Source organism: Oncorhynchus gorbuscha, linkage group LG09 (genome assembly GCF_021184085.1).
Source record: "Oncorhynchus gorbuscha isolate QuinsamMale2020 ecotype Even-year linkage group LG09, OgorEven_v1.0, whole genome shotgun sequence".
NCBI lineage: Eukaryota > Metazoa > Chordata > Actinopteri > Salmoniformes > Salmonidae > Oncorhynchus > Oncorhynchus gorbuscha.
Window position 1 is genome coordinate 73,733,915 of NC_060181.1, and position 15,699 is coordinate 73,749,613.

The following is a 15,699-nucleotide window of genomic DNA, read 5'->3' on the forward strand; positions in this document are numbered from 1 at the left end:
GTCAAGAATTGTGAAACTTAATTTAAATGTATTTGGCTAAAACTCCGACTTCAACTGTGTGTGTGTGTGTGTGTGTATTTATTTATGTTAAATCGCATTTTTATTTGGCGTACCCCCATACCCCAGTTTGGGAATACCTGGCATAGACTGATTCACCAAGGAGATTTGAAGACCCTCAAAAGCACATGCAATGCAGGTGAAGTAAACATGCGGCTCCAGAGTGGCCTAAGGCACTGCATCTCAGTGCTAGAGGCATCACTACAGACCCTGGTTTTATTCCAGGCTGTATGACAACCGTCCGTGATTGGGAGTCCCATAGGGCAGCGCACAATTGGCCCAGCATCGTCCGGGTTTGGTCGGGGAAGGCAGTCATTGAAAATAAGTATTTGTTCTTAACTGACATGCCTAGTTAAATAAAAAAGGTAAAAAAATATATAAAACATGCTTTTATATCCTTACACTAATCAGACACTTGCTCTAGATTAAAAAATATATATATAATTTAATGCAATTGCTCCACCAATAATCCAAATTAGTGAGTGCATAAACTCAAATTGAAAATAATATCCAATACTGTAGTTTCTTTTATACATTTATTTCAACACCAGTGAATAATTAGTTCTCATCCACATTGACCGTCTGCAGACCTGTAGAGAAAAGAAAACAATCAGAATCAGTGACATCTTCAACAGGCAATTGAGGAACAGCACAGGACTAGCTCTGAGCTTGGGTTGGAGCATTTACAGGTCCTCCACTTTGTATTACCATTTGCATGCAGAAGATCTGAAAATAAGCCTGCCACAATTTGTTCATTAAGGTCACCCACGGGGGTATTTTGCACCCAGTGGGTGACATACAAGTATTGCTCATTTCATATACGCCAGATCACCAACCTCAGGAATGCAAGTACACTTGTGGATACTATTCAGCAGTGAGCACAGCACACAGCCAAGCAAATGTTGGACTTACCTTTGTATGTTGTGACAGGAACGTATGTGACGAGGGTGTACAGTTTGTTGGGAGAGTCCTCGTCTTCATTGCGTTTCCTTGACAGGCGCACGCGCATACGGTATGGGACATTCCTGAAATAACGTACAAAATATCAGTTAACATGGAGAAATGTGCTCAGTTTTAGTGCATGGCATTGTGGAAAACTTTACACGCCTCAACTTGTATTAATTGCGCCAACTCTACACCCATCGCCAAGCATAACAGGATATTACTTCGCTCTGAAGCCAGCACTGATGCTGGCTCGGTCAAAGTGGATATCCGCCCGGGCTAACTAGCCTCTACTCCTTGATATCAGAACAACACTGCATGAAGCAGATAGGACAGGGGCGAGTGTGATTTTTTCTGCTGAGAGAGGGATGGGGGGAGAGGGAAAAATAGAGATGAAATAGAGACTGGGAGAGAATCTGATTTTCAACTTTCAATTCAATTAGGCGTAATGGACAGACAATGTGCATCACTGAAATCAACTATCAATTGTCATTAGCACAAATTTATCCCCAACATTCATGGAAAATGAATGCGAGGCCCATGAACTAGTTTCACTATGGCAGCCATTTTGGCCAGTGCAGTCCATTGCAGAGGAAGCACTGAATTTGACAAGGCTGCACAGGAAATGTAGAATTCAATACAGTACAGTTCATACTACGGTTAAGTGCATATCATCCCAAAACTTATTTCACTTCAAGCATTAACTGTATTATACTGTACCCTCAACTCAGTGTCACTCAGATTTGCTAGGATGACAGTTTCAAGTATCAGTTTCGAAATATATCAGTCAACCAAGATAAGCTCATAACCTTTTCTGTACCAGTGACCAGCAGGCTAAGGCCTCTGTCGCAAGAAACACAAGCGTTTTCTTACCTCACACCCTTGGTCCATACAGCCTTGTTCAGGCGAGTGTCGATGCGTACATCAGGGGTTCCCATCTCCTTCATGGCGAACTTGCGGATCTCCTTGAGAGCACGAGGTGCCCTCCTCTTGAAGGACCTGACAGGATAGAGCAAGAAGCAACGTTAATTACAGGCACAGGATTATCAGAGGTTGATAAAATCACATTTGTCAGAGCAAGCCATGTCTGTTTTTCTAAGCAATATAACAACGGAAACCGTTAACCTTTAAGTCTTTACTGAAGACTCATCTCTTCAGTGGGTCATATGATTGAGTGTAGTCTGGCCCAGGAGTGTAAAGGTGAACGTAAAGGCTCTGGAGCAACGAACCGCCCTTGCTGTCTCTGCTTGGCCGGTTCCCCTCTCTCCACTGGGATTCTCTGCCTCTAAACCTATTACAAGGGCTGAGTCACTGGTTTACTGGTGCTCTTCCATGCCGTCCCTAGGAGAGGTGCGTCACTCGAGTAGGTTCAGTCACTGACGTGATCTTCCTGTCTGGGCTGCCCCACCCCTCCTGCATCAGCCTCCAGTATTTATGCTGCAGTAGTTTGTGTGTCGGGGGGCTAGGGTCAGTTTGTTATATCTGGAGTACTTCTCCTGTCTCATCTAGTGTCCTGTGTGAATTTAAGTATGCTCTCTCTAATTCTCTCTTTCTCGGAGGACCTGAGCCCTAGGACTACCTGGCATGATGACTCCTTGCTGTCCCCAGACCACCTGGCCGTGCTGCTGCTCCAGTCTCAACTGTTCTGCCTGCCTGTTCACCGGACGTGCTACCTGTCCCTCAACTGCTGTTTTCAACTCTCTAGAGACAGCAGGAGCGGTAGAGATACTCTTAATGATCAGCTATGAAAAGCCAACCGACATTTACTCCTGAGGTGCTGACTTGCTGCACCCGACAATTACTGTGATTATTATTATTATTTGACCATGCTGGTAATTTATGAACATCTTGGCCATGTTCTGTTATAATCAATTTGTAAGTCGCTCTGGATAAGAGCGTCTGCTAAATGACTTAAATGTAAATGTAATCTCCACCCAGCACAGCCAGAAGAGGACTGGCCACCCCTCATATCCTGATTCCCCTCTAGGTTTCTTCCTAGGTTTTGGCCTTTCTAGGGAGTTTTTCCCAGCCACTGTGCTTCTACACCTGCATTGCTTGCTGTTTGGGGTTTTAGGCTGGGTTTCTGTACAATACTGAGATATCAGCTGATGTAAGAAGTGCTATATAAATCAATTTGATTTGAAACAGTGTGTAGATCGCACATATCCATAACTCTACAGCAGCAGACTCAGTGCCATGCCCCCAGACAGTGTACTCACACGCCATGTATGCGCTTGTGGATGTTGACGGTGTACTCCCTGGTCACAACCTCGTTGATGGCAGAACGCCCCTTCTTTTTCTCACCGCCCTTCTTGTTTGGCGCCATCTAAGAAAAGACATCACATAAAACATTGACTAACCTTTAGCTCATAACCAGAGACAAGACATGCAATCTTCAAGTGTCCACTGTTTATTCAGTTAAAAGGAGAGTGGCCCCCTACAAAGTCAGCACTGAGCTTAAAATGGAACTGACAACATTTTAGCAACATTAAATCTGATTAAAATCTGTTCATATAGACCATTGTAAATAAATAAATAAAATTGTAAAATCTGTCTAGTCCAGGGCCAGAGTCTACGCAGAGTGGTTCACCATGGACAACCAGAGATACAGTAGGCATTTTGTACATCATTCACTTTGAACTAGACTGTGTGTTTACCAGCCGTTACAACAGTGTGACTTTAAGTCATTAGAACGCATTCGCCAAAAAATAAACCTGAATGGAGTTCTGCAAATATGTCATCTTACATATGGGAACTTTAGTCTTATTTATCAAACAACCCTGAAAAGGTATGCTCCCTCCCTCAGTTCTGCACATCAACAACTAATGCTAGCCAGAGCAAGATGAGCTAAAACCCCATCAACCGAACATTAGACAAAACCTCTCAAACTTTAAACTAGTTGGCCCTAAAAATTGCACTGATACACTACATCCTGACAACCTAACTGACTTGCCTAGTTAAATAAAGGTAAAATAAATAAATCATTCTGCAGCTTGCCTACAAACAAGCACCCAAGTTAAATTAATCAAGTTGGCTAGCTAGCTACTTCCAGGCACAAATTAAATTTGAGAACACCGCACTGACCATCTTTACTCGCCCTAGCAGAGCTGGTTAGCTAGTCTGTTTACATGTTATCCAGAGCATTCATGACTAACTATAAAAATGTTTTGCCTACGTTTACCGACACCAGTCATATTCAGCCGGTGTTGTGCCTTCAGTAAATTCATCAGTTATTCTACGCTCTGGTAGACTGGACACATTACATTTTTAACAACGCTTTTTATATATAAAAAAAAAACCTAGTTCATTGCATCCGCTGTGGAGTCCAGTTTCATAATATGACCATATTTCCCAGCTGCTTGCCGTCATTTAGAAGTAATCACGAAAAAGCAGGCCTAATTTTACTTCTATTGAGCACCGTGGCACCAACTTGCCTTCCGAATGTTCTATTCCCAGCTTATTTAGTCTACGTTACAATGTCTGCTTCACTATTCTTGGCAATGAGACCTGCTCACGTCATTTATAGTTAAAGTGTAAACAAAAAATTACTCACGAAACCTGGGGTGGCAGGTAGCTTAGAGCGTTGGGTTAGTAACCGAAAGGTTGCCAGATCGAATCCCCGAACCGACGAAGTAGAAATCTGTCTTTCGGCCCCTGAACAAGGCAGTTAACTAGGCACTGTTGCTAGGCCGTCATTGTAAATAAGAAATTGTTCTAACTGACCTGCCTAGTTAAAATACTTTTTTACAAATCTTGAGGTCGTCCCATTGATTCCTATAGGGGAAATATAGACATGTCTGTCTATTTCACCAAATATCTCACAATGTGTATATTTAGATTTTTTTTAAATCAGGAGAATCTCCTCTTTGTAATTATGTAAGTCTGGGTAGCGAGCTTGTTTGTCATCGAGCACTAAACCAGAAATAATCAGAAGTTCTCATGTTTTCTTTACTTTCTCATTACGCACACAATCGAGGTGTGGATGTTCACTTTCTACACGAGTAGTTTTTTCCCCCAGTTTCGTCAGAGGAACAGATTGTGGTAAAAGTAAAAAAGTAATATATTTTTTTGTTCCAAATGAAATTCTAAGCATCACTCCAGTCAAAACAGGCTCTGCTAACGTTCGATTCCATTCATTTGCCATGGGCTAGCGCTCCAGTTTAGCCAACGCTCTTTTCAGCCTTGGGTGAACGTTTACTCGTTCTATTGTCCAGCCTAGCTCTGGCACACTCGGAGGAGAGTGATCTGAAATCGGAGTAATTAGCCAGAGTGAATTTGTGAACGCAAGAGCTATGCAAACTGTACAACAGTCGTTCAAGTTCTTGCTAGATAACCAAATTACACCTGCCACCGAAAAATGAGGGAAAAAGTCAGTCACCTACTCCTCCAATGACATCCTCCTAGCAGCTAGCGAATGATACTCTAGCCCAATCAAATGGCTACCCATACTATTTGCACCCCCCCCCCACGCTGCTGCTACTATTGTGTTATTTATGCATAGCCACTTTAATAACTCTACCTACATGTACATATTACCTCAATACCGGTATTTACTGCTGCTCTTTAATTATTTGTTACTAATCTTGTTTTATTTGAGGTATTTTCTTCAAACTACATTGTTGGTTAAGCGCTTGTTAAGTAAGCATTTCACTGTAAGGTCTACACCGGTTGTATTCAGCGCATGTGACAAATACAAATTCATTTGGCAGATGTGATTATTGCCCTGCTAGTTTGATTGGATTGACAATTACAGCCTTGGTTACATTCGTTCATTTTGGTCCAAAATAAGAGTAATTGAAACTGAAACAGTGCATCCCGAATGGAAGCAGCAAACAATTTACCAGGCCATCTGTGAATGTATTGGCGAATTATATTAATCATGAGTTGAACTGCGTAAGTATATTCAACAAACAATGCCTTCGTGTACGTGACGTCATGAAATGTTAAATCAAATATAAACAATTTTTAAAACTCTTATAAAGTTGGTTTTGTAACAAACTGTTAATTTGATAGTTGAATGGTATGATTGTCTGTTTTATAACGGCAAAATAGTGAGAAGGCTGTCAGTTCCACTTAAAGCCTGCTTTCATTGACATGAACGTAAACAATCCCACGTGAAGTTTCATTAGTGATAAATTAGAACGTTGTAGAAAATACATTTCATGGGTTTACAATGCCATTAACTTTCACCATCTGGATACATGTTTGTGGGGCATAAACAATGTATACATAATTTGGCATACATCTGGCTGCTGACGCCAGGCAATATAGCCGGCTAGCTAATGACAATGGTATAGATCTGGATTGCTAGTTTAACTAGCGAGCTACAACAATTGGTTTCTGACTAACTTTACATCAGTAACAATGGAATGTTGTGAAACAGAAATTGGGGATCCCAGACAGACAGACCTAAACAAAGGACTAATACGCTTTACAACCGAGACATTTATGACACAATAGTTCCGTTTAGCTGACTACTGGTTGTAGACGTGTGTTAGCAGAGACTGCTTAGTGACTGACGTTACACGTTTCTATTTAAAAACGCACAATTGATAATTTGGGAATATTCAACCACAATTGAATTGTTTAGGGAGATCAGTGTTTCCTCTTGCAATTACGTAATTAAAACATTGGACTATATTAACACACGGTAAGGATGACGTTAGATAAATAACACGCATTTGTGAAAGCAGTACTCACTCTACCCGAGAAATGTCGGAAAGGAAGTTGCAAAGACTTGTGGGTACTAAAAGGCAACGGAAAATGGTTCACATCCGGGTCGTTCTAAACGCACGAAAGAAATATTGGTGGATACAATTTCAATTTAAGGGCTTTATTGGTATGGGAAACATATGTTTACATTGCCAAAACAAGATAAATAGATAAACACTTAGTGAAATAAACAATACAAAATTAACTGTAAACATTACACTTACAAAATAATAAAGACGTTTCAAATGTATGTACAGAATGTACAAATGTACAGTGTTGTAATGATGTACAAATAGTTAATGTACAAAAGGGAAAATAAATAACATAAATATAGGTTGTATTTACAATTGTGTAGCAAGGCTATACTCACTGAGTCTGTTCATAGTCAAAGATTTCCTTAATTTTGAGTCAGTCACAGTGGTCAGGTATGCTGCCACTGAGTACTCTCCGTTTAGGGCCAAATAGCATTCTAGTTTGCTCGTTTTTTTGTCAATTCTTTCCAATGTGTCAAGTAATTATCTTTTTGTTTTCTCATGATTTGGTTGAGTCTATTTGTGTTGCTGTCCTGGGGCTCTGTGGGGTCTGTTTGTGTTTGTGAACAGAGCCCCAGGACCAGTTTGCTTAGTGGGTTCTTCTCCAGGTTCATTTCTCTGTGGGTGATGGCTTTGTAATGGAAGGTTTGGGAATTGCTTCCTTTTGTGTGGTTGTATAATTTAACAATTATTTTCTGGATTTTTATAATTAGCGGATATCGGCCTAATTCTGCTCTGCATAGATTATTTGGTGTTTTATGTTGTACACAGAGGATACATCTCATTATTGTAATCCTTTCTTGAATATTCGATGTGGGTTGTTGACGTCAACCACCTGTATTTAATGGAAAGAGACGTTATGCTACTAGCCTCAGACATGAATATGCATAGCCATCTCAAGGCTATGACTACGATATAAAGTGCTTTTTCTCAAACTTGCCAGGATGTCACTACTTCTACCAGTATACTTTTTATAAATTCAGCATCAAGAAATGTCAATTTGATCAAAATAAAACCCACGTAGCAAACAAGCCATTCATTTTTTTGGGTGACCAAATTCGACACTCCTTAACATCCATACAAAAAATCCTTGCTTGATCGGGGCAACAAAAACCGCCACCTACTGGAGGGCAACAGATTTTCCGCCGAGTTGGGCCTCTCGGTTCCTCTTCCTCTCTGAGTTTACTCAGGCAAATAATATCTATTATATTGACAAGATAGGGGAGTGACCGCTCTAACAATGTAAATACAACCGTTAATACATGTCCTCAAAACACACTGGATTGGTCCACCCACACAGACAGCGTCGCGAAGAAGGCACAGCAGCACCTCTTCAACCTCAGGAGGCTGAAGAAATTCAGCTTGTCACTAAAAGCACTCACAAACTTCTACAGATGCACAATCGAGAGTATCCTGTTGGGCTGTATCACCGCCTGGTACGGCAACTGCTCCGCCCACAACCGTAAGGCTCTCCAGAGGGTAGTGAGGTCTGCACAACGCATCACCGGGGGCAAACTACCTGCCCTCCAGGACACCTACACCACCCGATGTCACAGGAAGGCCATAAAGATCATCAAGGACAACAACCACCCGAGCCACTGCCTGTTCACCCCGCTATCATCCAGAAGGCGAGGTCAGTACAGGTGCATTAAAGCAGGGACCGAGAGACTGAAAAACAGCTTCTATCTCAAGGCCATCAGACTGTTAAACAGCCACCACTAACATTGAATGGCTGCTGCCAACACACTGACAACTCCAGCCACTTTAATAATGGGAATTGATGGAAACTGATGTAAAATATATCACTAGCCACTTTAAACAATGCTACTTAATATAATGTTTACATACCCTACATTACTCATCTCATACGTATATGTATATACTGTACTCTATCATCTACTGCATCTTTATGTAATACATGTATCACTAGCCACTAAACTATGCCACTTTGTTTACATACCCTACATTACTCATCTCATATGTATATACTGTACTCGATACCATCTACTGCATCTTGCCTATGCCGTTCTGCACCATCACTCATTCATATATCTTTATGTACATATTCTTAATCCCTTTACACTTGTGTGTGTATAAGGTAGTAGTTTCGGAATTGTTAGGTTAGATTATTCGTTGGTAATTACTGCATTGTCGGAACTAGAAGCACAAGCATTTCGCTACACTCGCATTAACATCTGCTAACCATGTGTATGTGACAAATACATTTGATTTGATTTTCAATGATTGAAAGCAGGGAAGATCAGGTAGGACCATTCAAACCAATGATACGCGTGCGCACCAAGTAGTTTTTCTCAAAGTTGACAGAATGCCACATGCATGCATCCACTTATCAGCACATTTGTAACAGTCTAAGCATTACGAAACGTATAGTCGATCAAATCAGCCTCACGTAATTCGACACTCTCTCATAGACCTCCATACAAAAAAAGGCTTCCCTCACATGGACGCCTCTTCCTCTCTCTTTGTTCAGGCCGTTTAAAACATGGTCAGTTCCGGTCTACTTGACGGTGGCTCTCCCGTAGAAACCAATGCGATAGAAACTGGGTCTGGTCTGCTTTGTTTATCGACTTGTATGCGAACCAGAAATAAAACAGCGAGTGGGATGTCTCGCTTCCTCTTCCGTCTCTGACACGAAATACTTTTTTTGCAGTGCATTTCCAAAACAATAAATCAATTACACCACATTTTTAAGTAATGTGTTATCTGTTATTTGTAGAAAATGTTTGTTGTGTCCACGAGAATACCAGAGCAAGCAGAAATAAACACATAATCTTCTTTACTACATCTCCCGAAATGCACGGTGTTACCGGGGTCGAGTCAAAGGTCAAAACTCAACGCTGCAATGTTGTGAACGAAGTGGAAACTGATGGGAGAACAGCTGAGAAAAGCTAACTTACTTCTTATTAAACATTTGATTATAATTACATTCATGCTTTTACGACCAGTAAGTCTGGTATGCATTTTTTTAGTTGATCAAGGTCGAATTTGTTTAGCTGTATAACTTACTTTTACAATGACTTTGGTGACAAGCTAGCTAGTAAGCTAACTAGCATTTTCTAATTTATCTAGCTGCCCATATCTGCACTCCTGTGGAGTTTGTGGAAATGTATCTAGCTTCGTTTTAAGTATGAACTGAATAACGCGACCTACGTACAATTATAAAATACTCCTTGCAAGCAGTGATTTATCATTTTGGCCACATAGCTAAAAGCTAGCTATCAACAACATAGGTACAATGACACTTGCCCCGAAGGAGCTCTCCAACCTCTTGGGAATCATCTCAGAGGAAGCTTGCACCAACACTTTCGAAAGTCTATCATCCGCTTTTCATCATTACTTCGCGAAGGCCGAACATTTCCGAGTGGGATCGGTTTTGGTGATGCTACTGCAACAGCCGGACCTTCTGCCAAGCTCTGCACAGCGCCTGACTGCCCTCTACCTCCTCTGGGAGATGTACCGCACAGAGCCACTGGCCGCCAATCCCTTTGCCGCTGTCTTTGCGCACCTGCTGAACCCCTCCCCAGTTGGGGATGAGCAGGAGAAACAACTGTCTGGTGAGTGTCTGCTAAAATATCAAATGTATTCCATTTGGATAGTAAGAAGTATTGTCCAAAGTTTTTAACAGCAGTGTGTTGCTGTCATCATATCAACTCAAGTATATCCTGATCATGTGACTGTTCATAGGATTCCTGCCACCCATTACACAGCCCGAGAAGTTCTTCCTCTCCCAGCTAATGCTGGCGCCTCCGAGGGAACTCTTCAAGAAGACCCCCAGACAGGTGTCCTGCATGGACGTGGGGAACATGCCACAGTCCATAGACATTAGTGGGCTGCAGTTGGCATTGGCAGGTACAGTACCTGAATGTATGCACTTCGCATGTATCTTGTATGCAGGATGGTTATTGAATCTCAAGAATTTTAGACAACCCAAAAATAGTTACGTATGATGGGGAATTGTACATTTCTTGGTTAGGAATCCACCTATTGAGATTTGCTTGTGTTGAGACATAAAACCTCTCATAATCTTACTGTAGTACAACAGACAGTTCTTTACACTTTACTATGCAGCAATTCTAACGCTTCATATATAAACTCTTATTCCTCTCTCTCCCCTTTAACCTGCAGAGCGCCAGTCAGAACTACCCACCCAGAGTAAGGCCAGCTTCCCCAGCATCCTCAACGACCCGGATCCAGATTCTTCCAACTCTGGGTTCGACAGCTCAGTGGCCAATCAGATCACAGAGTCTCTGGTCACTGGGCCTCGACCTCCACTGGAGAGTAAGTGGAGCATTTCATCATTCAGTTTGTTATTAGGCTGTCTGTTATGTTTATGGATGACATAAGTAAAGTGTATGTTGACACAAAAACATACACTATATGCAGTTGAAGTAGGAAGTTTACATACACTTAGGTTGGAGTCATTAAAACTCGTTTTTCAAACACTCCACAAATTTATTGTTAATAACAAGCTATAGTTTTGGCAAGTCGGTTAGGACATCTACTTTGTGCAATTTTTCCAACAATTGTTTACAGACTGAATTATACGTGAAATAATCTCTGTGTCACAATTCCAGTATTGTCAGAGGTTTACATGCACTAAATTGACTGTGCTTTTAAACAGCTTGGAAATTTCCAGAAAATTATGTCATGGCTTTAGATGCTTCTGATAGGCTAATTGGTATCTTTTGAGTATATTGGAGTAGGTGTACCTGCGGATGTATTTCAAGGCCTACCTTTAAACTCTGTGCCTCTTTTCTTGACATCATGGGGAAATCAAAATCAGCCAAGACCTCAGAATTTTTTTTTTTAGACTTCCACAAGTCTGGTTCATCCTTGGGAGCAATTTCCAAACGCCTGAAGGTACTACGTTCATCTGTACAAACAATAGTACACAAGTATAAACACCATGGGACCACGCAGCCATCATACTGCTCAGGAAGGAGACACATTCTGTCTCCTAGAGATGAATGTACTTTGGTGCGAAAAGTGCAAATCAATTCCAGAACAACAGCAAAGGACCTTGTGAAGATGTTGGAGGAAACAGGTACAAAAGTACCTATATCCAAAGTAAAACGAGTCCTATATCGACATAACCTGAAAGGCCACTCGGCAAGGAAGAAGCCACTGGTCCAAAACCGCCACAAAAACGCCAGACTACGGTTTGCAACTGCACATGGGGACAAAGGTTGTACTTTTTGGAGAAATGTCCCCTGGTCTGATGAAACAAAAATAGAACTGTTTGGCCATAATGACCATCGTTATGTTTGGAGGAAAAGGGGGAGGCTTGCAAGCTGAAGAACATCATCCCAACCGTGATGCACGGGGTGGCAGCATCATGTTGTGGGGGTGCTTTGCTGCAGGAGGGACTGGTGCACTTCACAAAATAGATGGCATCATGAGGTAGGAAAATTATGTGGATATATTGAAGCAACATCTCAAGACATCAGTCAGGAAGTTAAAGCTTGGTCGCAAATGGGTCTTCCAAATGGACAATGACCCCAGGCATACTTCCAAAGTTGTGGCAAAATGGCTTAAGGACAACAAAGTCAAGGTGTTGGAGTGGCCATCACAAAGCCCTGACCTCAATCCCATAGAACATTTGTGGGCAAAACTGAAAAAGCGTGTGCGAGCAAGGAGGCCTACAATCCTGACTCAGTTACACCAGCTCTGTCAGGAGAAATGGGCCACAATTCACCCAATTTATTGTGGGAAGCTTGTGGAAGGCTACCTGAAATGTTTGACCCAAGTTAAATAATTTAAAGGCAATGATACACTCAATTACTACTTGGTATGTAAACTTCTGACCTACTGGGAATGTGATTAAAGAAAAAAAAGCTGAAATAAATCATTCTCTCTACTATGATTCTGACATTTCCCATTCTTAAAATAAAATGGTGATCCTAACTGACCTAAGACAGGGAGGTTTTACTAGGATTAAATGTCAGGAAGTGAAAAACTGAGTTTAAATGTATTTGGCTAAGGTGTATGTAAACTTCCGACTTCAACTGTAGACAAAAGTGTGTGAACACCGCTTCACATGAGTGGATTTGGCTATATACTGAACACTCATTGCTGACAGGTGTATAAAATTGAGCACACCGCCATGCAATCTCCATAGACAAACATTGGCAGTAGAATGGCCTTACTGAAGATCTGTGACTTTCATTTACATTACATTTAAGTCATTTAGCAGACGCTCTTATCCAGAGCGACTTACAAATTGGTGCATTCACCTTATGACATCCAGTGGAACAGCCACTTTACAATAGTGCATTTAAATATTTTAAGGGGGGAAGGGGGGGTGAGAAGGATTACTTTATCCTATCCTAAGTATTCCTTAAAGAGGTGGGGTTTCAGGTGTCTCCGGAAGGTGGTGATTGACTCCGCTGTCCTGGCGTCGTGAGGGAGTTTGTTCCACCATTGGGGAGCCAGAGCAGCGAACAGTTTTGACTGGGCTGAGCGGGAACTGTACTTCCTCAGTGGTAGGGAGACTTTCAATGTGGCATAGGATGTCACCATTCCATCAAGTCAGTTAGACAAATGTCTGCCTTGCTAGAGCTGCCCCTTCAACAGTAAGTGCTGTTGTTGTGAAGTGGAAACGTCTAGGAGCAGCAACAACTCAGCCGTGAAGTGGTAGGCCACACAAACTAATAGAACGGGACTGCCATGTGCTGAAGCACATAGCGCATAAAAATTGTCTGTCCTCTGTTGCAACACTCACTACCGAGTTCCAAACTGCCTCTGGACGGAACGTCAGCACAGTAACTGTTTGTTGGGAGCTTCATGAAATGGGTTTCCATGGCTGAGCAGCCGCACACAAGCCTAAGATCATCATGTGCAATGTCAAGCGGCGGATGGATGGAGCAATGGAAACGCGTTCTCTGGAGTGAAGAATCACGCTTCACCATTTGGCAGTCCGATGGACAAATCTGGCTTTGGCAGCTGCCAGGAGAATGCTACCTGCTCGAATGCATAGAGCCAACTGTGAAGTTTGGTGGAGGAGAAATAGGCCCCTGAGTTCCAGTGAATGGAAATCTTAATGCTACATACAATGACATTTCAGACAATTCTGTGCTTTCAACTTTGTGGCAATAGTTTGGGGAAAGCCCTTTCCTGTTTCAGCATGACAATGCCTCCTCTTGTCGTAGCAAAGGGAGGGGACCAACTCCATATTAATGCCCTTGATTTTGGAATGAGATGCTCAACGAACAGGTGTCCACATACTTCTGGTCATGTGGGGTATGTCTTTTCATTAGCTTGGTATTGTAATGACACAGGAATGATACTATGAAGTATATACCATGTCCCAAGTATCACTTAAGACAAGCCACATAGCCAGCCTGTAATATCTCCCTGTGACCCTACCTCCCCCAGGTCACTTTCGTCCAGAGTTCATCCGGCCGCCTCCTCCCTTGCACGTGTGTGAGGATGAGCTGGCTTGGCTAAACCCCACGGAGCCCGACCACCGTGTGCAGTGGGACCGCTCCATGTGCGTGAAGAACAGCACGGGTGTGGAGATCAAACGCATCATGGCCAAGGCCTTCAAGAGCCCACTGTCTGCCCAGCAGCAGTCACAGGTGAGTAGACAGGTACACTGTCTACTCAACTGTATTTTATATATTTCAAACATGACCTTTGCTTGGGAGTTCAACCTGAATGTCTCTCTAAATATTGCTCTCTCCCTATAGCTCCTGAGTGAGCTGGAGAAGGATCCGAAGCTGGTGTACCACATCGGTCTGACCCCGGCCAAGCTGCCTGACTTGGTGGAAAACAACCCTCTGGTGGCCATCGAGATGCTTCTCAAACTGATGCAGTCCAGCCAGATCACGGAGTACTTCTCCGTCCTGGTCAACATGGACATGTCTCTGCACTCTATGGAGGTGGTCAATAGGTGTGGACTTTGGATATAATTTGATTTATACAATTCAGTTGTCTACAATCCGTTTTAAAATGTGTTTATTTTTCTGTTTATTTATGTGACGTTATTCTTTGTGTGCACAGGCTGACAACTGCTGTGGACCTCCCTCCAGAGTTCATTCACCTGTACATCTCCAACTGTATCTCCACATGTGAACAGATCAAAGACAAGTACATGCAGGTAAGGAGGACTGTGGAAGGGCCTTGACAAGAGCCTGTAGCTTACTGTTAGGCCTTTCAGTAACATTGAAATGCTTGTCTTACCAGAGGATGCATGCCACTTTCTTTCACAGACATTTGTAACAGGAAGTTCATTTGTGGGTTGTCCCTGCTCAAGATGATTGTTTCTTTTACTAACGTTAGTCCGTGCTCCACTGTGTTAGTCAGTGGTCCAGATGTTTATGTAAAACCTCTGTTTCCATTTGCAGAACCGCCTGGTGCGCCTGGTGTGTGTGTTCCTTCAGTCTCTGATCCGGAACAAGATCATAAACGTACAGGACCTGTTCATCGAAGTGCAGGCCTTTTGCATTGAGTTCAGCCGCATACGGGAAGCAGCTGGCCTCTTCCGCCTCCTCAAAACCCTGGATACAGGAGAAATCCCCCCAGAGGTCAAACCTGCCAAATAATGCTTTCATAGTACATAGAACGTGGCAGTAGCCTGTTGTGCCAAATAACACCCCCCAGGTAGTAAGCCCACAGAGGCACAACCCGCTAAATAGCGCCCCAACCAAGAGAAACTGACCAAGGCTGTATAACCACCCAGACAATCCTCACGATCTCACCAATACCTGCTTGGAGTCCAGCTTTGAACTCAGTTACTGTTTTTCGTCTCTCTTTTCTGGACAAAGATGGACATATTTTGAAAATAGATTTTGAAACTGTTTTTTTCCCTCCATAGATTGATGCTTGTTGGTTTTGTTTCATTAAATGGATATGTAATGAACCATCTGGGTTGTTGGATTGTATTTTCTACTGAACATGGTGAGACATACAGTACATGCAGATACAGGAATGTTGG

General features: G+C 42.4%; 2 protein-coding genes and 1 non-coding gene across 5 annotated transcripts; 1 reads left to right on the forward strand and 2 right to left on the reverse strand.

Moving 5' to 3' along the window:
* Positions 1 to 579: 579 nt before the first annotated feature.
* Positions 580 to 9,312, reverse strand: LOC124044044 (60S ribosomal protein L31). Of its 2 annotated transcripts, none has more exons than XM_046363398.1 (5): positions 9,205 to 9,312; positions 3,219 to 3,325; positions 1,873 to 1,998; positions 970 to 1,082; positions 580 to 647 (listed from the first exon to the last, which is right to left on the reverse strand). In XM_046363398.1, the coding sequence occupies exons 2-5, from the start codon at positions 3,323 to 3,325 to the stop codon at positions 616 to 618; spliced, it is 378 nt and encodes a 125-aa protein (XP_046219354.1). In that variant the 5' UTR covers positions 9,205 to 9,312; the 3' UTR covers positions 580 to 615. The 2 variants fall into 2 exon arrangements, with proteins under 2 accessions (XP_046219354.1, XP_046219353.1); XM_046363397.1 differs by lacking the exon at positions 9,205 to 9,312 and adding an exon at positions 6,700 to 6,780.
* On the reverse strand, positions 1,484 to 1,618 carry LOC124044795. Its single transcript, XR_006840732.1, has one exon. It is a non-coding gene; the product is annotated as a small nucleolar RNA SNORA5 (small nucleolar RNA).
* A 281-nt stretch (positions 9,313 to 9,593) lies between the features above and the next one.
* Positions 9,594 to 15,624, forward strand: cnot11 (CCR4-NOT transcription complex, subunit 11). Of its 2 annotated transcripts, none has more exons than XM_046363400.1 (7): positions 9,594 to 10,318; positions 10,449 to 10,613; positions 10,890 to 11,042; positions 14,139 to 14,353; positions 14,453 to 14,655; positions 14,766 to 14,862; positions 15,110 to 15,624. In XM_046363400.1, the coding sequence occupies exons 1-7, from the start codon at positions 10,000 to 10,002 to the stop codon at positions 15,305 to 15,307; spliced, it is 1,350 nt and encodes a 449-aa protein (XP_046219356.1). In that variant the 5' UTR covers positions 9,594 to 9,999; the 3' UTR covers positions 15,308 to 15,624. The 2 variants fall into 2 exon arrangements, with proteins under 2 accessions (XP_046219356.1, XP_046219358.1); XM_046363402.1 differs by having other exon boundaries at positions 14,139 to 14,341.
* The last annotated feature ends 75 nt before the right edge of the window (positions 15,625 to 15,699 follow it).

Coding starts and splice junctions, on each gene's coding strand:
- LOC124044044 (XM_046363398.1), bottom strand. CDS start 3,325: ATGGCGCCAAACAAGAAGGGCGGTGAGAAAAAGAAGGGGCGTTCTGCC. Junction 1,083..1,872: donor GTATGGACCAAGGGTGTGAG/GTAAGAAAACGC, acceptor ACGTTATTTCAG/GAATGTCCCATACCGTATGC. Junction 648..969: donor TCCTGTCACAACATACAAAG/GTAAGTCCAACA, acceptor TTTTCTCTACAG/GTCTGCAGACGGTCAATGTG.
- cnot11 (XM_046363400.1), top strand. CDS start 10,000: ATGACACTTGCCCCGAAGGAGCTCTCCAACCTCTTGGGAATCATCTCA. Junction 10,614..10,889: donor GCTGCAGTTGGCATTGGCAG/GTACAGTACCTG, acceptor TTTAACCTGCAG/AGCGCCAGTCAGAACTACCC. Junction 14,656..14,765: donor TCTATGGAGGTGGTCAATAG/GTGTGGACTTTG, acceptor TTGTGTGCACAG/GCTGACAACTGCTGTGGACC.